Here is a 21000-nt window from a genome sequence, read left to right as displayed (position 1 = left end):
CAAAGTGACCAGGTCAACTCAAATGTCCACAGCCCACACTCACACACACATTCACGCAGGGCTATTAAATGTAAATGAAAATAAAAACGTTGCAGGCCTGTTCGATGCGTGTGAGCGTGGAGGCCGGAAACGAATGGCCACTTCACTGGGTTTTAACCAGCACAAACAAAAAAGCACGTGCAACGTGTTAGTGTACTCACGAATCCTCACAGTCAGAGATGAAGATGGGGGGCAAAGGGGGCAAAAGGCAAGGTGCAGTTTCAGCGGCAAGGGGACGGAGCGTGCAGCAACACGGTGCGGAGAAACCACGCTCAAGTAGGAGCAGCTACAGTCTCTCTCCACGGTCCAGGGCTCTCCCGGTCCTCACTCTCTCCCTCTTATGGCAAATGTCCGGTCCTGAATCACACAATTCCTCTTAGTAAATATGCTACAGGCCTATTCATGGCGAAAACCCACAGAATGTATCACACAAATTAGCAATTGCTAACGACAATGCAGAATAAACAGTGTGAAGGCCTATGATGAAACTATGCTAAAGGCTATCGGCGATTAGCAACTCGGCTCGGTTTTTCACACATTACAAATAAACACCAGCACAGAGTACATTAAAACACATGAATTTACCTCTGGCAGCTTCACAGAGTTCACACACATCGACCACAGGACGACTCCAGTCTTGGAAGTTAGGAGTGTTTTTACTTTTACAGTTTAAGTTACTCAGACGCCGATAAAAGCAGGCTCTGCTACCGCTAACTTTGCTGCGGCACGCAGGTGACGCTAAGTCCCTCCTACCTGAGCAAGGTGAGGACAGGATTGGCTCTACAGACATACAAAGATGGGATAATAAAAAAGATGCTTCACTACCCCACAACAATCGAGGTCTCCTTGTGCTGACAATCACCTATGAATGATTTTTAAGATAACACCACTCTTTTATCTCTGACTTGTGACTGTATACAACATAACATTTTATAATCCAACATGTTTAACATATTTACACTTCATGAACTATTATGTATTACCGACACAAACATTTTAATATCTGTAGCTATATGAACAATGAAAATAGCCACAGGGCTATACTGTATTGGCCACATTTCATGCACAGACTGGTTTTCCATCATGGTTTTCATGCATGTAGGTGAAACTACGGTGGCCTGGAGGCTCAAAGGAAAAGGACAGCAACTTAAGGAAATTCATGCATCGATACAAACGCTCTACAAATTCAGAAAAAAAACCTCATCACCAACACAACAAAAATGCATCAGGGGACACAAAAAAGTGACACACTCCGCTAAAAACTAAGGCTAGGCGGGGCGGTTATGCCCAATCAGCCAGTTATGTGGCTGCAGCCGCCCAGTTAAAGAGTTAAGAGTTTCGTCAGCATGGCTTCCTCGTCCGACACTGAAGACAACAACATACTTGTACTTGTCCTTTTGATCTACATTTAATGAGATCTACTGTAATACTTTTACTCAAGTAATATTCTTTGGGGTGACTTCTACTTTTACTGGAGTAACTTTTGGTATCTGTACTTTAACTCAAGTATTGTTTTCAAGTACTTTCTACAACTTCTAGCCAATCGGCACAACCCATCAACACTTCCCATTGGTTAATTTTAATTCAGTCAGGGACTGTCAATCACCCAGTCGCTGGATGGGCTTGGCTAATGACAGTGTCACAACAAGGCTAATTAGCAAGCCAGATCTCAAGTGACAACAAGTATAAACAACTGCCGAAATGTGTTGGGCGCTGGTCTTGGCCAAAAATGCTGGCCCATCCCTGCTGTCCAGTGACACAGAAACATTACAACAACTTATTCACATCACATGAACTCATTTAGTCAGACATTTTTATCCAGAGTGATTCAAGAGTGAGGGGGTATGCCTTCAGTTTCAGAATATGTTTGAGGTGACCATGGATGGATCACCAGTGGGGGCTCCATGGATATTGTAGTGATACTATTGAAGGCCAGGACCAAGAACTGGCTGGTGTACTGGGCCAAGTGAGAAACACCAGGGATTCTTGTAACTTTGATATTGATACTGTGATGGAGAAATTCATTGTCTGTGATCACCAGTAGTTCAGTTACAAAGGTTTGGGCTAGTCGAACGAGGAGTTCATATGTCGTTTTCACACCCAGACCTGAGTCCAATAACTTTCTATTTGACAAAATTGAAAGAGGCTTGCAGCTTTATTGTGATCACAACGCGTGTCATGAGTCAGGACTGCACTTTAGTGCTTTGACTTTTGCTATGCAAAGGCTGAAACCTCAGATTGGCACATTATGACCCTATGATTCAGACTCTAAGTTTAGACCGTGGACTTTGTATTGATTGAAACCCAATTACCTGAGCTCATACCTGTTGAGCTCTGTCCTTTTTTTGTGGGACAGGTGTGTCCCTGAATGTTTCTAAACAAAAGAAGCTATTTTCCTGCATTAATTATTGATTTACATGTTGATATTTGCCAAATTCATGTCAAGAAGTTATTAATCTGAGTATTTTTACATTAAAATCCATGTGTTTTCTCTTCCCGCAAAAAAAATTCAACTGTTTTTTTACTCATCCTGGTGTCCAGCGCAGCAGGTAGATTAGATATATTTAGATTTTATTGTCTTTTTCAGGATAATTGTTTCCATACAGCCATGAGAAATACATCACTTTACAAACATGAAAGACCACAGACGTGTATCCTCAACCATACCACATTTACATACCAACAAAATCCTGCACCCTACATAAAGTATATACTGTACATTTCCCCACATTTTCATATCCACATATATATATTCACATATCCAGGTGAGTGCGGCTGTCAACAGTCGCATAGGCAGTACTCAACATAGCCTACATACAACACTATGACTAGCGTAGTCATCGGCCAATATCCCTGACAAGTTCCTCCCCAGCTTCCTGTTTTTACCAGACATCTGACATGAGAGTCATTTCAGGGCATCTTTAGTGGGAAACGTAAGTCTAAACCAACATACCATTGTTTACAACTGCATAAAAAAACAGCAGCAGATATAAAGAGCTGATTATAGAGGGTAATACATTCAGAAAACTACTGACAACAGCTGGAAGATGAGGTTAGTTGCTGCTTTTTCGTACTTGTACTCAGTGACATCATTAATATTCTCTTTCTTTCTTTCTTTCTTTCTTATTCCCTTCCCTATCATTCATTTGTTGATACTGAATCTCTTGTTTCTTCTATCTGTAATATGTTTCCCTTGTATTACATTTCTTAATCTATTTCCATACTTGTATTCCATTCCTTCTTTGTTTCCTTATTCATCTCTAATATTATTCAATCTCTAAATGTTTTATTTTCCTCCTAATACTTTTTTCTCCTCTTCACTTTTTCATCTTTCATGTCTTCCACTCTTCTTTACTGTTGCACTTCTCTGTTCTGATATTTCCTACACACTTAAAAATGCTGGGTTATTTTCATAACCCAACTGCTGGGTAGCTGTGGATTTTTAGTTGATTGGATTGTTTTTATCCAAGGTTGGGTTAAATATTTTGACCCAACAGATTGGGTTGATTTTCAAGCCCTGAGATTATCCAAGGTTGGGTTAGGCCTAAATATTTTAACCCAACAGATTGGGTTGATTTTCCCGCCCTGAGATTTCGACAGTTGAGAGTTCACCTCACTCTCCAGCTTCAGACCACAGAAAACAATGTAAATGGTAAGTAAAACTTAAATTATTAGCCTACAGGTTTGGTAGTTTAATGTGGTAGCCAAATAGTTGTGTCTTAGTGTTACTTAAAAACTTCCCCTCACTCCGGACTAGTAGTGGGGCAGATAAGATCATATATGGAAGGAATTGTGCGTTTTAATGACTAAAGCATGAAACGTTCAGCATTTCATCTACATACCCCAAGGTTTAATTCATCGTCTGTATAACGTTGTACAAGAAAAAAGGCTACAGAATATAAGTTATATTATTGAGTATTTAGTAGTATTATGTAACACAGCCTCTGCCATGCTAAGGAATGGCTTCTCTTCAATACATTCTATTGGTGGTGGGGGGGGGTTCCGATGAGCAGGAAAAGTGGGTGTGGCTGTTTTTTTCCACCAAGGAGTGTTTTGGCTGAAAAACTAATGTTTGCGATCAACTCAGAATCATGAAAAACCCCTAGTTCGACCCCTCACAAGATATTTAAGGCCAAATATAACATCACGGAATTTTCGCAAAATCTGCACGGGTACCCCAACTTTGAGTAGTTTTTTAGGGGGTTTCCCACTGGAGTTGAATTTCAACATTTTATTACATGATATTACACACCTTCCTAAACACAATGGTGAAGAAATGTATTGGTAATGATTTACTTCCCAGATTTTCATAGGTTTCCAATGGGGAATAATGTGGAAAAAGACCCCTAAAGACCCCTAAAGGTCAGCCACCAAAGTGGTTCCACGTCTGAAATTAAACCTTGGGGTATGTAGATGAAATGCTGAAAGTTTCATGCTTTAGTCATTAAAACGCACAATTATTTTGCTTATCTGCCCCACTATAGGCGTTTTTTTCCGAGTTGCTTGCTTGCTTGCTCGCTAGCTAATTATTTTCAACTGATAAAATGGTTTCCATCACAGCAGCAGCAGCAGTTGTCAGGGCCGTGAAGGAGAGGAAATGACAAGAGTTTTAACGGACAGGAAGACTGTGGTGAGTTGGGAAGTGGGTGTTAGCCGATAATATAATACATCCATGGTGTTAGCAGCGGATAGGGGTTAACGCACGTCGCCATAGTGACTGGCAGCAGTGAGTCAGGAAGGAGGGTGAGTGCCTTATTTAGTGCTTGTTGGTGCTATTTTGAGATGTATAACATTATTGCGGTCTTTCTTTTCTCTGCCCATAGTTAAACTAGTGAGAAGTGCTTGCAAATGATGTGGCCATGTCTCATGGACACTCCAGGCATGGTGAGTTTACATCTACAATGTTTGTGTGTTGCCCTGTCTAAAATTAATATATTTTATTTCGACTAAAAATCAAGGAATCCCTCATCCCAAAATTCATATAGGTATATAGCATTCACATAGAGCTGATGTAACATGTGGCTCTCAACTTTGTAGAAGTCAGCAGTGTGAGTTTGAGATCATGCACGTCATAGTTTGAATTGACGTCTGTCAATCATCATTATACTGTGCTAAGTGGAATTGACTGGTCATTTTAGCATGTACAGAAATGTGCTTAATGGACTAAGACTCCAGATACAGCACTGGGCTTTACCTGTAGAGTTGAACCTAACCTGGTGTACAAACTAATTTCTGAATCTTGTTTTTTTTTTCTTTATTCTTCAGCCCGGAACAAACATGGTGCAGTACCTGGCGACCGCAAGCAGTAGCGCAGAATACCTGTATGTCCCCATGCTAGGGAGAAGCATCAGTGGGATAGCCTTGGAGCACCCATCTCTATCGGGTGCGGTGGATGGGGTATAGTTGTTACTGATATAATTTGCCAAAATATGTAGACTGAACATGTGAAGGGGGCAAAAAGCTATATGCACTTTGTTTTTTTCTTTTCCTTTCCTTTTTTAATATGCAAGTTATTGTATGTTTAGCACTTAAATCAATGCACTTTGCATTAATTTTATGATCCAGCAATGTCAAAAATGTATTCCACTGTTTTGAAGTGAATTTCATCTGAACTTGAAATTTCCTTTTACTTGTATGGTAATAAAATAATGAGCATTATGTACTTGTTTCATTGAATCATTTCAGGTTTAATAACAAATTCATTGTGCAATGCTAAGGTTAATGTTCATTAATTAATGCTAATTTTGTTCTCAAACCAACATTTCCATTTTAACCCACTTCTTTGGTAACATTCACCCAACAACATGGTTGTGTTTTAGCCCATTTATTAGTTATTATACCATGGTCTGGGTGAATCCTCGATTCTGATTGGCTGCGGGGTGTCCATTAAAAAGTGATAATGGACACCCATAAAGATGTTCCGGTCAAATTGCCTGATTACGTTCTAAATATTACTGCGCTGGCTCAAACGCTTGTTGGTAACCACGGCAACGGACACTCGGACCATAACTTTTTTTCAGCGCATCATGGCACTGGAGTCTGTAAACACACAAGCGGTAAGAAGTGCACTGGCCGTCTGGAAAACTTTGTGTCACGTAACATTTAAGCCGTCACCTCACCTCCCTCCCTTCACTGATCAACTACCAGGCTGTGGCAGAGTCATAGGGCGCTTTCACACCTAATAGCCAGTGGTGGCTGGTCAATAGAGGGCGCTCAGGCGCCGCCGCCCCTGATGAAAAGCGATTTTTAATGATTATTATTTCTTCCAAAATAATAATTTAAAATTAATATTTTTTTCTTATTGTACCTGTAAATGTGATAGGAATTCTTAAAATCGAGCTGTATATAAAATAAAACCATTATTTAGAGGCTTATTTGCCTACAGGTTCATTTACTGTCTCTGTTATATCTATCGCTCTGTGTCTGGGGCGCTGGAGAAGTCGCCCGAGCAGTGTACCGGCTCAGCCAATCAGTGACTGTTGCTAAGTAAAAAATATACGGAGCAACAGGTAATTTAGCCAATCAGCGTCGTCGGATTTTATGCCTTTGGGGCACAGAAAATATCGCCCCAAACCAAACATTTTGGTCTCCCGTGGCAACCAGAAACCGAGGGGGAAATTAACCGAGGAGCTGTCCTCGGTACCAGCTTGGCTACGGAGTTTTCATCAGTTTCAAATTCTGTTTCCCGTATAATTTACTTTTTTTTAAACAGTGAGGACAGATAGCACACGGACTGTTACTGGAGTTAGAGACCTATTTATCTGAACGGATTACAAAACATGAACTCTCAAGGGACACATGAACGGTGCTGTCAGCTAACGCTAGGCAGGACTAGCAGCAGAGCTTCACAGCTGGATGAAAAACACAGTTTCACGGTGAGGAAATACAACCAACAGGTGGATAAAACTCTGTGGGCCGGTGGCGGGAGGCTGTTATGATGCGACAGGAGGCCGCGTAGTGTGTGAGAGGAGCACCGGAGGACCGGAGCACCGTTGACCGGAGCACCGTTGACCGGAGCACCGTTAACCGGCACGTCAGAGACTGCTCTCTCTTGATGCTCGGAGCCAACTTTTGGACTACATGCTGTTGGTTCGTCCGCGGTGCGTTCACAGCTCGTCCAAGAGCGTTTTTATTAGTTCATCCAGCTTCTGGGACACTGGACTGGACACTGTTATTCCTGAGTGACACCAGGGGAAACTACTCACCCAGGCTGTGACAGGACGTCTGTGATGCGGAGCATCAGGCTGCAGCGCACTGTTCAATATGTTTACAGGTGTGACCAGTACGTTCAGTTAGGCTCGTCATCAAACCTGATAATGCAGCAGTTAAGTTAACATCTCACATCAGCAAGGTCAGACCAAACTTAATCACGTTATGCTCCTCCTATAGTGTTCCTGTCACACTTTGTCTATAGTTAACACATTAATCACTGTTGTAGGTTACATCATACACATGCCTTTTAATAACCATAGTTTTGTATTAAGAGTATTTGCTAATATATTTCACGTCCACTGTGTGCCACCAGTGAAAGACTACTGTTTGTTCATTGTCATTATCTGTCAAACTGCTGATTTATCAAAGGCAAATAAATAATTAATGTTTATCCCTAAAAATGGGTTTGGGGTTCTTTTATCACGATGGTCACCAAAAACTTCAGGGACAGCCCCACCTAGAATATTTTTCACCAGCCGCCACTGCTAATAGCTTAATTTTTTTTTTTGTTAACATTGTTTCCATATAGTCCAGTAAAGTTCGCTTTCACACTGCTAGTATGACAGCGGACTAAAGGATCTACCGACGTCATGACGGATGAGCGTGCGTCTGACGTTAGCGCATAGGAAGTGCTCTGAAAAAAATAAAATAAAAATATGTGTAAAAAAAAAAGAAAAGAAAAAATATAGCCTACTGCTGGAAAGCACGCTGTGGTTTGTAATCGCGGTGCAGAAGAGTGAGTTTAGAGCTGATGAAAGGAGAGAAAAAAAGAGGATTGTGCCGCGGCGACATGCTTGATCAGAGTGGCAGCGATCAGCGATCAGCTGTTTTGTGTAGTGGAGGGGAACACACACGCGATCCTCCTGTCAGATGCGGCTGCATCTCTCCAGGTCACTTGTGTGTGAGTGTGAGAGAAATAAAAGCTCTGACTTGCTGGGTCAGACGTTGTTTGGTGTCACCCGCTGATCCGTCTTTTTCAGACTTTTTTCGGCGGAAAAAATATGTATTCGGGTCATTATATAAAAAAATAGGCTTGCATGTATCGTTTGGGGATTTATATTAAACACTCTACTGTTTAATTCCGTGTAAACGTTTACAAGTGTAGCCTACATAGTAGTTCGAGTAGTCCGGACCGAGACCACCTCCTGAGGCTGGACCAAAGACTCGGTCTTTAGTCCGGACCGTGGTCCGGGGGAGCTTTCACACCTGTCAATTTGATCCGAACTATCTGGAAAGTCCGAAAGTCCGGACCAAACGAGGTAGGTGTGAAAGCCCCCATAGACTGTACGCTGCGGTCACAGCGGGTCCCTCTTTTTTTTCTTTTATCGCTGACGAGAGTTATTAAATAGTCCACTCAGCCGCTTATTGTTAAACGAATGATTTTAACGGTAAAAACAACATTTAATCATGAGTGAATGATTTAATATGTATTTTTCTCGTAAGTGACCATGGTATAAGCGGGATAATGCCCTTCTAGGTGTCCGATTATCAGAGATTAATGGACTTTGCGGAAGCAACCATCCGACGCAAATTTCTGATAATGGACACCTCGTCGGGCATTATCCCTTACATATTTAACCCAACAGTTTTGTCTCGGCTATATTGTAAACGAGGTTGCTCCTCAATATATTTCCGAGTTTAAATAAAGGTTATAATAAAAAATAATAATTGGTTCTATTTTAGCCCATTTATTGGATAACATTAACCCAACAGCAGAGTTGTTTTTAACCAATTTTTGGGTATACAGTCTCAACCCAACATGCTGGGTTAAGCCCATAACCCAACCCTGTTGGTCTAAAACAACCCAGCGTTGGCCAGGTCCAAAAATGGACCAGCGTTGGGTTGGCGTTAACCCAATTTGGGTTATTTTCAACCCAACATTTTTAAGTGTGTATATGCTCACGCATCAATTCCTTCCGTTATTCCTCCATGAATTAATGAATTAAATTAATAATATTCCTCTTTTTGTTTTCCACCAGTTCTGCTCAGAGTGATACAACACTGAAGGCCAGACTGGAGGCCCTGCAGTGCCACTTCACTTGGGTCATCGAGCCTGAAAAGCACAAACTTTACAGGCTCAGGGACACTCTTGAAGACATTGGGACTGAGGGAAATAGTTGGTTGGGTCACATTTACAACCTGCAAGGGTTCATCCATTACAAGCTGGGGTTCATCGAACAGGCTTGGAGTTTCTTCAGCAGGGCTGCAGAGGCTTTCTGCCAGATGAGAAACTCAGACGAGGGCCCCTGGTTGGTGGTGAACTATGGAAACAAGGCTTGGCTGCACTACCACCAGGGAGAACGAGCTGAGAGCCAGGCTTGTTTGTCAAAGGTTGACGAGCTAATGAACAAGTATCCATCTCCATCGCAGGATGAGCTCCACCCAGAGATCTACGCTGAAAAAGGCTGGACTCTGATGAAGTTTGGCTCAGACAACAGGCTGCTGGTTGAAGACTACCTCCAGAGAGCCATCAGGATGCAGCCAGACATGGTGGAGTGGCAGACCAGCCGTGTGTTGGCGATAGTAGATAACTGGGATAGGTGCATGAACCGACGACTGGAGCGACGACTCCATAAGATACCACATGATGGTAGCAGAGATACCAGCCGAATCTTACTTCCGTGACAACAGCATCAGTATTCTGCGAAGGATTGAAGAAAGAGGGAGAGGCCGAATGTGTGGAGAAATCAGGGATTTTCTTGCAACTCTGCAACTCTAAGAGCCGATAATAAAGAGGAACATGTTATAGCTCAGTTTCACAAACCACCAGTTGGCTTCCAAAGGTTTTAATGTCAGTCTGAATACCCTCGATTTAGAGAAAGAGAACAACAGTGAAAGAATAATATAATTATCTTGACGTGATCATCACCTTTTGAACACAATGATGTGACTAAACCAAATCTTTCTGTGAGCAATTAAAAACTACATTTTAATATGAATAAATCTTAAAACTGTTTTTTTTTTTGTAATGGTAGGCTACTAAACTGTATATTTAATGTTGTTTAAACCTCTGCTGTACATTGAGCTTAAATAATATTGTATCTGTAATGTTTTGTGTGAGCAAATCAAGAGCTTATGAACTGACTGCAGTGAGCAGGTAGTTCAATAATAATAAAACAATAATAAAACACACTCACCCACTGTTTTTTCATTTAAAACAAATGAGATGTGTCTCAACACAGATAAAAGAAAATTAGATGACACATTGAGAGGACAGGCGTGACACACAACCGACCTGCTGAAGAGCTACATTTGATTTTAAAATAACTTATTATTAAGCTAATGTGAATATCAGACTTTATACTAATTTCTATCTGTGTCTGAGGAGCTGCAACTTTTTATGATTGTCTGAGGAAGTTTAGACTCTTAAAAAGACAATTTACTTTCTAGTGCAGTAGAATAATAAACACATCAGTTTCAATATGGTCTTCACAGTTGTTGGTGCAGCTCATAATAAACCTGGGTTATCTTTTAAAGCCAAAACTTCCTCATACGACAAAACTGTGCAACATCTGACAATTTTTCTTTATTTTTATCAGTGCATCAAATCACAGGACACACTGACTGCAGTAAAATATCTTCTTCATTCACAGTTAAGAGACAAAAACCCCACCTGTCCCTGTCTCCATAAGGTAGTGTGTTACACAGATCTGTGTGTGGTCAGTGGAGGAGAAAACAGGAAAGCTTTGGTGATCATGTCAAAAAATAGTGTTGACATGTCGAGGGGGCGGGGCTTGTGGGATTTCCATGTGTAAATTGCATTTTGTCTTTCAATATTTCCTATTCAAATAAACAGCAGAAAGTGCCACTTTTCCCCTAATGAAATAAAATATTTTAAATAAAACAAATCCACTTTTTCTAAATGGGATAGCTACTTGACCCTCATTCTACTTCACATGTGACGGGAGCGTGCGCACATGCTGACAGGCGACAGAGTCGAGATCTGCTGTCCGGGCTCCCTGCAGTCTCAGGTGATGGTGCGCTGTTGATGACGAGTCCGGGTCCGCAAAAAGGGCAAACCGGTAAAACGGCAAAAAGGTGGATGCAATGGTTGCATTCTTCATAGAGGACCGCGGACATGCACGAAAGAAAAAGAAAAGAAACCGAATGCGTGCTGCCTCGTCCGCTCGTGCAGACAGCAGCGTTAATAAATCACAACAAAAGCATGTGTAAAATAAAATAATAAATAAATAAATACCCGGGTTTTGTAAGTCAGTTATGGTATCATATCGTTGGCGCGCATGTTGAGTTGGAGCTCATGTATCCTTGTGAAAGTGTTTCTCAGTACTCACGGATAACCACAGTTTCCTAGCTCGGCTCAGAGGAGTAAGGTGAAAGGAGATGAAGAAACTAGTCCTGCTGACACGTCCTCGTGCAGCAGCAGTTTCTCTGGCGACAGCGTGGATCCTGAGCACCCTCTACAGCTGCAGCAGATCAGCGGCAGGCAAACCGGCAGGCAGGCACGTAGGTAGGTACACTAAGCATAAATTCAAAACACTAATAAACTCACTGTTCAATTCTCATACATTTTCATATTGTTACCAGTTCAAATAGTGCTCATGCTCACTCTGGTCCAGTCTGATAATCAAATTGTGTAATTGAACTAAAATCTCAGGTGTCATTGTATTATCCAGGGATGCAAACGGGTCAGGACCAAAAAAGAGAGGGGGGGGGGGGTGCTCACCATTAACAAATAAGTACATTACAATATCACGGAAAGGCAATTTCCAGTAGTTCAACCCCAACCAAGTATTGAGTGCATATAGATAGACATAGTTTTCAGAAGGTCAACATTTCTATATTAAAAATGCTTAAAAAAAAAAAAACTTTGCAATATTTCCATTTTGGAGATACTGATTTTTAGGTCTTCACTGAATGTTAGTCATAATTATTACTATTAAAATAAACTGAATAAATAAAGACATGGGATGTTTCATTCAGTGTGTTATGGACATATACCGGTAGGCCTATAGGCTATAATGTGTTAGTATCACTTTAATTGAACACATTCTACATCGCGGAGGCGACGTCTTTCCACTCAGGGCTTCCTTCACCTCTGAAACGGGGCAGAGCTCCGTGGGAAACACCTGCCTGACACAGCAACGTAGGGAACTGTGCATGTCCGCGGCGCACAGCTCCACATGCACGGGGGGAAAAAACGGCGTCACCGTCGCACCGATGTACGCGGATACGCACCGCTTTAATCAGCGCGCATGTCGCGCGTCTACATTGGAGGTCGGCTGTTATCAGTATAATCAGAGACAACCATGAATGAGTTCGCCTCAGTTTCACGTGATTGTCACTGTCAGCCTGTTAGAAAAACATTTTACTGACCCCAGCTGAGACCCCCCCCCCCTCCCAAAAACAAAAACTCTTCGGATCTGAACGATTCACACAAGTCACCTAATTGGTCATGAAAAAAGCGAGTTTCGCTTTTCGGCGCGCTGTTTGCATCCATGATTATCTGTTTTGTTACCTGCAGAGTGAAGTCCCTGTACCACTGAGTGTTTCTCTGGAGTCAGTCTGAGTCTCTAAAACCATTTTCTGCTCAAGTTGAATGTGGGACTTTGCTGCCCTCTAGTGAAGGCATCATTGAACTGCATGTTTCGTATTTGAGCTCTGGCACTGCAGCAACATCACCAATCTGTCAGCAAAAATGCCATTTTTGTTTACAGGTTGGTGATGTTTTAGCAAAATGGTGCTAAAAAAATTGCCACATTATTTTAAAATGGTTCAAAATGGCTGCCTTTCTTTAGGAGCAGGGGCGCAAGAGACTTATTTTATATGTAATCGCAGTCCCATGGAGCTAGGAAATACTGACTAATTGGGGTGTTGTAGTACAGTGGGACGGGGCCTGAGTTCGTCTAGAGATGGCGCTACCTGTGATAAACTGTGATAGTGAAATAAAATAACTTGGTGGTGCCTCCAATAACTTTTAAGTAAACACAAAATTTGGTACTTCCCCTTTAAAAAAATAAAAGATCACTTTTAACTGTTTTATTACCCTTGTGATTACAACACAGGATTTAGTTGTAGTATGCATTGATAACAGTATTCAAAACTCTCATGCACTGGAAGATTTTATACACAAAATGACCACTGTTAACCCACTGAGAGAATGTAAAATCAAAGTGACCAGGTCAATTCAAGTGTCCACAGCCCACACTCACACACACATTCACGCAGGGCTATTAAATGTAAATGAAAATAAAAATGTTGCAGGCCTGTTCGATGCGTGTGAGCGTGGAGGCTGGAAACGAAATGGCCACTTCACTGGGTTTTAACCAGCACAAACAAAAAAGCACGTGCAACGTGTTAGTGTACTCACGAATCCTCACAGTCAGAGATGAAGATGGGGGGCAAAGGGGGCAAAAGGCAAGGTGCAGTTTCAGCGGCAAGGGGACGGGTGCGGGGAAACCACGCTCAAGTCCAGCAGCTTCAGTCTCTCTCTACGGTCCAGGGCTCTCCCGGTCCTCACTCTCTCCCTCTTATGGCAAATGTCCGGTCCTGAATCACACAATTCCTCTTAGTAAATAAGCTACAGGCTACAGGCCTATTCAATGTATCACACAAATTAGCAATTGCTCACGACAATGCAGAATAAACAGTGTGAAGGCCTATGAGGAGGCTAAGCTAAAGGCTAACGACGATTAGCAACTCGGCTCGTTTCATTCACGTTACAAATAAACAATAGCACCGAGCACATTAAAACACATGAATTTACCTCTGGCAGCTTCACAGAGTTCACACACATCGACCACAGGACGACTCCAGTCTTGGAAGTTAGGAGTGTTTTTACTTTTACAGTTTAAGTTACTCAGACGCCGATAAAAGCAGGCTCTGCTACCGCTAACTTTGCTGCGGCACGCAGGTGACGCTAAGTCCCTCCTACCTGAGCAAGGTGAGGACAGGATTGGCTCTACAGACATACAAAGATGGGATAATAAAAAAGATGCTTCACTACCCCACAACAATCGAGGTCTCCTTGTGCTGACAATCACCTATGAATGATTTTTAAGATAACACCACTCTTTTATCTCTGACTTGTGACTGTATACAACATAACATTTTATAATCCAACATGTTTAACATATTTACACTTCATGAACTATTATGTATTACCGACACAAACATTTTAATATCTGTAGCTATATGAACAATGAAAATAGCCACAGGGCTATACTGTATTGGCCACATTTCATGCACAGACTGGTTTTCCATCATGGTTTTCATGCATGTAGGTGAAACTACGGTGGCCTGGAGGCTCAAAGGAAAAGGACAGCAACTTAAGGAAATTCATGCATCGATACAAACGCTCTACAAATTCAGAAAAAAAACCTCATCACCAACACAACAAAAATGCATCAGGGGACACAAAAAAGTGACACACTCAGCTAAAAACTAAGGCTAGGCAGGACGGTTATGCCCAATCAGCCAGTTATGTGGCTGATTGGATTAAGAAGATCAAGCATGCATCTTAACTTAAATTGACTGGCGCTTTGCACAGAATATATGGTAGCCTACTTTTGTTGTGTCCCCTGGTAGTGTACCACTAAAGCTGAGTATTTACTGCAGCCGCCCGGTTAAAGAGTTAAGAGTTTCGTCAGCATGGCTTCCTCGTCCGACACTGAAGACAACAACATACTTGTACTTGTCCTTTTGATACTTCTACATTTAATGAGATCTACTGTAATACTTTTACTCAAGTAATTTTCTTTGGGGTGACTTCTACTTTTACTGGAGTAACTTTTGGTATCTGTACTTTAACTCAAGTATTGTTTTCAAGTAGGGGAGAGCCGGGTCGATTGATACACTTTTCATTTAAACGTCTTTTTCAAAGATGACGTTATGTACACAAACATTTTTATCATGTGATCAACAACTCACATGTGTATTCTCTCAGTTACAAGTGTAATTTAACACATATGTTGGATGATCGCGCTGTTTTATAACTTTGAACGTAAGTTGACATTTGTCTCAATCGCCCCACCGGGTCGTTTGAGACACAGAGGAGGGACGGTTGAAACAGCATATTTTAAATAGAAACTACTGACTCCCGTTTTTATGCAGCATATCGGACAACATACTAGTGTACTAGTTATTGCCAAAATGTCACATAATTTCTCACAATATAAATAGGTCAAATAAATATTTTTGTCCCGTGCGTAATTGTCAAGATCCGCATTTCGATTAAACTCGCCTTTCTTCTTTTGTACGAGTTGTTGGACAACTGCATTTTCATTTAATTTACTTATTTCCCTGTCCTAAGTCATGTTTATGGAGACACAGTTGAAAATATTGTCATTTTACCCTCGGCATTTTCCCCTCACTTTGCTGAATAGTATCTGTTGATTCACGTCATAAACACGAACATTAAAAATATGTGGTGTTTATTAAAAATACATGTTCATTCAAATCGGTTGTTGTTCATTGCAAAACAGTTAGGCTATTAATTTGGTGATTTATATACAGATATTGATCGTGCAGTGTGACCACAGTCACTACGCACGGTGGCGTGAGGGACAGTTGAAACAGCTGTATCAATCGTCCCTGCAGCGACTACTGACAATAAAACCTGTTTTGCCTCTAAACTTCAAAACTATGACATTTCATAATTTAGGACCTGTTTATGTACGAATTCATCTGTTGTTAGGTCATATTATTATTGCATGAAACACACAATACAACTTTTGATCACAAAAAACTACCGCACCTAACATTTTACTTTCCGTAGTCAAAAACCGGTTCGCGCTAATAACTTTTGAATGGCGTGACGTAATTTCACAAGCTTTCCCAGGATTGGTCGGTGTTGAGTGCTGAACATAGTGACAAAATCTGACGGCTCAAGCTTGTGTGGTTTTCGAGGAAATCGCTGTGTATCAATCGTCCCGTGTATCAATCGACCCGGCTCTCCCCTACTTTCTACAACTTCTAGCCAATCGGCACAACCCATCAACACTTCCCATTGGTTAATTTTAATTCAGTCAGGGACTGTCAATCACCCAGTCGCTGGATGGGCTTGGCTAATGACAGTGTCACAACAAGGCTAATTAGCAAGCCAGATCTCAAGTGACAACAAGGATATGTGCTGCCGAAATGTGTTGTGCGCTGGTCTTGGCCAAAAATGCTGGCCCATCCCTGCTGTCCAGTGACACAGAAACATTACAACAACTTATTCACATCACATGAACTCATTTAGTCAGACATTTTTATCCAGAGTGATTCAAGAGTGAGGGGGTATGCCTTCAGTTTCAGAATATGATTGAGGTGATGGATCACCAGTGGGGGTCCATGGATATTGTAGTGATACTATTGAAGGCCAGGACCAAGAACTGGCTGGTGTACTGGGCCAAGTGAGAAACACCAGGGATTCTTGTAACTTTGATATTGGTACGGTGATGGAGAAATTGATGGTCTGTGATCACCAGTAGTTCAGTTACAAAGGTTTGGGCTAGTCGAACGAGGAGTTCATATGTCGTTTTCACACCCAGACCTGAGTCCAATAACTTTCTATTTGACAAAATTGAAAGAGGCTTGCAGCTTTATTGTGATCACAACGCGTGTCATGAGTCAGGACTGCACTTGGACTTTAGTGCTTTGACTTTTGCTATGCAAAGGCTGAAACCTCAGATTGGCACATTCAGACCCTATGATTCAGACTCTAAGTTTAGACCGTGCGTGGACTTTGTATTGATTGAAACCCAATTACCTGAGCTCATACCTGTTGAGCTCTGTCCTTTTTTTGTGGGACAGGTGTGTCCCTGAATGTTTCTAAACAAAATAAGCTATTTTCCTGCATTAATAATTGATTTACATGTTGATATTTGCCAAATTTATGTCAAAAAGTTATTAATCTGAGTATTTTTACATTAAAATCCATGTGTTTTCTCTTCCCGCAAAAAAAATTTCAACTGTTTTTCGACTCATCCCGGTGTCCAGCGCAGCAGCAGGTAGATTAGATATATTTAGATTTTATTGCCTTTTTCAGGATAATTGTTTCCATACAGCCATGAGAAATACATCACTTTACAAACATGAAAGACCACAGACGTGTATCCTCAACCATACCTGTACATTCCCACATTTACATACCAACAAAATCCTGCACCCTACATACATATATACTGTACATTTCCCCACATTTTCATATCCACATATATATATTCACATAGGTGAGGAGCGTGGCTGTCGACAGTCGCACAGGCAGTACTCAACATACATACAACACTATGACTAGCGTAGTCATCGGTCAATATCTCCAGCTTCCTGTTATTACCAGACATCTGACATGAGAGTCATTTCAGGGCATCTTTAGTGGGAAACGTAAGTAACGTAACCCAAGACTCAACATACCATTGTTTACAACTGCATAAAAGTTAAACATTAATAATTTAATGGCCAAAACAGCAGCATATATAAAGACCTGATTATAGAGGGTTATACATTCAGAAAACTACTGACAACAGCTGGAAGATGAGGTTAGTTGCTGCTTTTTCGTACCTGTACTCAGTGATATTAATATTCTCTTTCTTTCTTTCTTTCTTTCTTTCTTTCTTTCTTTCTTTCTTTCTTTCTTTCTTTCTTTCTTTCTTATTCCCTTCCCTATCATTCATTTGTTGATACTGAATCTCTTGTTTCTTCTATCTGTAATATTTTCCCCTTGTATTACATTTCTTAATCTATTTCCATACTTGTATTCCATTCCTTCTTTGTTTCCTTATTCATCTCTAATATTATTCAATCTCTAAATGTTTTATTTTCCTCCTAATACTTTTTCTCCTCTTCACTTTTTCATCTTTATGTCTTCCACTCTTCTTTACTGTTGTACTTCTCTGTTATGATATTTCCGATGCTCACGCATCAATTCCTTCCTTTATTCCTCCATGAATTAATGAATTAAATTAATAATATTCCTCTTTTTGTTCTCCACCAGTTCTGCTCAGAGTGAAACAACACTGAAGGCCAGACTGGAGGCCCTGCAGTGCCACTTCACCTGGGTCATCGAGCCTGAAAGGCACAAACTTTACATTCTCAGGGACACTCTGGAAGACATTGGTACTGCGAAGGGAAATAGTTGGTTGAGTCACATTTACAACCTGCAAGGGTTCATCCATTACAAGCTGGGGTGCATCGAACAGGCCTGGAGTTTCTTCAGCAGGGCTGCAGAGGCTTTCTGCCAGATGAGAAACTCAGACGAGGGCCCCTGGTTGGTGGTGAACTATGGAAACAAGGCTTGGCTGCACTACCACCAGGGAGAACGAGCTGAGAGCCAGGCTTGTTTGTCAAAGGTTGACGAGCTAATGAACAAGTATCCATCTCCATTGCGGGATGAGCTCCATCCAGAGATCTACGCTGAAAAAGGCTGGACTCTGATGAGGTTTGGCTCAGACAACAGGCTACGGGCTGCTGGCTGCTTCCAGAGAGCCATCAAGATGCAGCCAGACATGGTGGAGTGGAAGACCAGCCATGTGATGACGCTAGTAGATAGGAGCGACAACTTAGAGCAGATGGAAATTGCCATGCAACAGGACCCAGAGAACCTGTACCTCGCTGCTCTGTACCTTGAAGCTTGTGCCAAGAACGGTCAGAGAGTTGAAGATGAAGCCCGTGAGCTGGCCACAAAGGTTTTGAGAAACCCGGTTAGCAGCTACAGTGGTATCGAACCATTACTGAGGTTCTACAGAAACCACATATCTAGGGATGAGGCTATTAATTTGGCAGAGGAGGCAATGAGAGAACACCCAGAGAATCGTTACCTGAAGAGGCGTGCTGCAGTCTGCTACAAAATCAGGATCTTCAACAGCGACAGTCCCCCGATGAACAGCACGATCGACAGAGCGATCACTCTGCACAGACAAGTGATTTCTCTTTACCCTGATATTTCGCTTAAAAGAGAAATATTCCTTGCAAACATTTGTGCAAAATCAAACCACAACCAAGCTGAGGCTGACCAGATATACAAGAAGCTGCTAAAAAGCGTTTCTGCTCTACAACCTAAAGGGGCTCAGATGCTCTACAATTACTATGCAAAGTATTTGCAATTCGTCCATAATAGGGCCTACGACTCCATAAGATACCACATGAAGGTAGCAAAGATAGCAACCCAATCTTTCTTCCGTGACAACAGCATCAGTACTCTGCGGAGGATTGAAGAAAGAGGGAGAAACCGAATGTGTGGAGAAATCAGGGATTTTCTTGCAACTTTGCAACTCTAAGAGCCGATAATTAAGAGGAACATGTTATAGCTCAGTTTCACAAACCACCAGTTGGCTTCCAAAGGTTTTAACGTCAATCTGAAGACCCTCGATTTAGAGAAAGAGAAAAACATTGAAAGAATCAAAATGACCTTGAAGTGATCATCACCTTTCGAACACAATCAATGTTGTGACTAAACCAAATCTTTCTGTTAACAATTAAAAACTACATTTTAATATGAATAAGTCTTAAAACTGATATAACCGGATTTTGTAATTGTACTAAACTGTATATTTAATTTTGTTTAAACCTCTGCTGTTCATTGAGCTTAAATTGTATTTGTAATGTTTTGTGTGCAAATATCAAATCAAGAGCTTACAGTATGAACTGACTGCAGTGAGCAGGTAGTTCAATAACAATAAAACAATAATAAAACACACCCAGCCACTGTTTTTTCATTTTAAACAAATATGAGATGTGTCTCATGCTAATGTGAATATCAGACTTTAAAAGATAAAGTGTGCAACTTTTTATGATTGTCTGAGGATGTTTTAGAGTAGACTCTTAAAAAGAAAATTTACTTTCCAGTGCAGTAGAGAAATAAACACTTCAGTTTCAATAATATGGCCGTCACAGTTATTGGTGCACAGTTCGTAATAAACCTGGGTTATCTTTTGAAGCCAATCGGTACATCTCCTGCCTCTGCGTGCCATATAACAGCTGCACCTGATTGGCCAAACACTGAACCTGGTGGACGGTCTGGGGACATGAGATGTTAAGATGGAACAGGAGGAAAGATGCACAAATATCTTTGACGGACGGTGGACAGAGTTCCTACATTAAATATTTAATCATTTTCAGTGGAAACTGCTGTAAAACTGCATTTTCTGAAAATCAGGATAATTAAAGTGTCTTCATCAAGGACATAGGTGCTTGTAGATGTCCTTGACCATCTTGGTTTGAGTCTTTTCCGCCCCCTGACACTTCAATAAATCAATATCAATTAGAGAATAGAGGTGGATGGGGGCTATTTATCCTGCCTGGTTCCCGCCTTCGCTCTCTCTCCCTCCCTCATCCCCAACCAAGGCCTGATGTGTGAACTAGTGTCTCTGCAACCTTTAGTTAAAACCTTGTGTTAATTGTTACCGTAGCCCGGAGGAATGAGAAGCCCTTTCCTTTAACCCTTTTTCTCCTGTTTTTCGTCTGAGTTAGGTTAGATACCTGTGTTTTGGTTTTCTTTGTTTTGAGTAGGACAGATCAGGGAGAACTGAGATTTTGTTTGTTGTTTTGGGCAGGATTCTCATCTCCGAGCAAAATAAAGGCTACTGTTTAAATTGAAAACCCTGCTCTTGGCCACTTTTCTTGGGGATGGGAGGAGCGAGGGGGCTCAAGTCAAGTTGCGCATCCAGTTCCCCTAGGCTGGGACGTAACACTCAAACCAAGATGGTCAAGTGCACTCACAGACTGGGCTCAGTAGTAAGGAAAAAAACAAGTAAATACAATAAATAAATAAAATAGTATATTCTCATCCATTCATCGTCTCATCCATTCAGT

General features: G+C 41.3%; 1 protein-coding gene across 1 annotated transcript; it reads left to right on the top strand.

Moving 5' to 3' along the window:
- Window positions 1-1943: 1943 nt before the first annotated feature.
- LOC310985344 (interferon-induced protein with tetratricopeptide repeats 1-like) lies at window positions 1944-19466 on the top strand (the record flags this gene model as incomplete). Its single annotated transcript, XM_083970919.1, has 4 exons — window positions 1944-2005; window positions 9231-9774; window positions 11556-11719; window positions 18185-19466. The coding sequence occupies 4 exons, from the start codon at window positions 1944-1946 to the stop codon at window positions 19464-19466; spliced, it is 2052 nt and encodes a 683-aa protein (XP_083827045.1).
- Between the last annotated feature and the right edge of the window lie 1534 nt (window positions 19467-21000).

This window comes from Trachurus trachurus, assembly GCF_905171665.1.
Source record: "Trachurus trachurus genome assembly, chromosome: 4".
Lineage (NCBI taxonomy): Eukaryota > Metazoa > Chordata > Actinopteri > Carangiformes > Carangidae > Trachurus > Trachurus trachurus.
The sequence above is the reverse complement of the archived record's forward strand: the minus strand, read 5'-3'. Positions and strand labels throughout refer to the sequence as shown.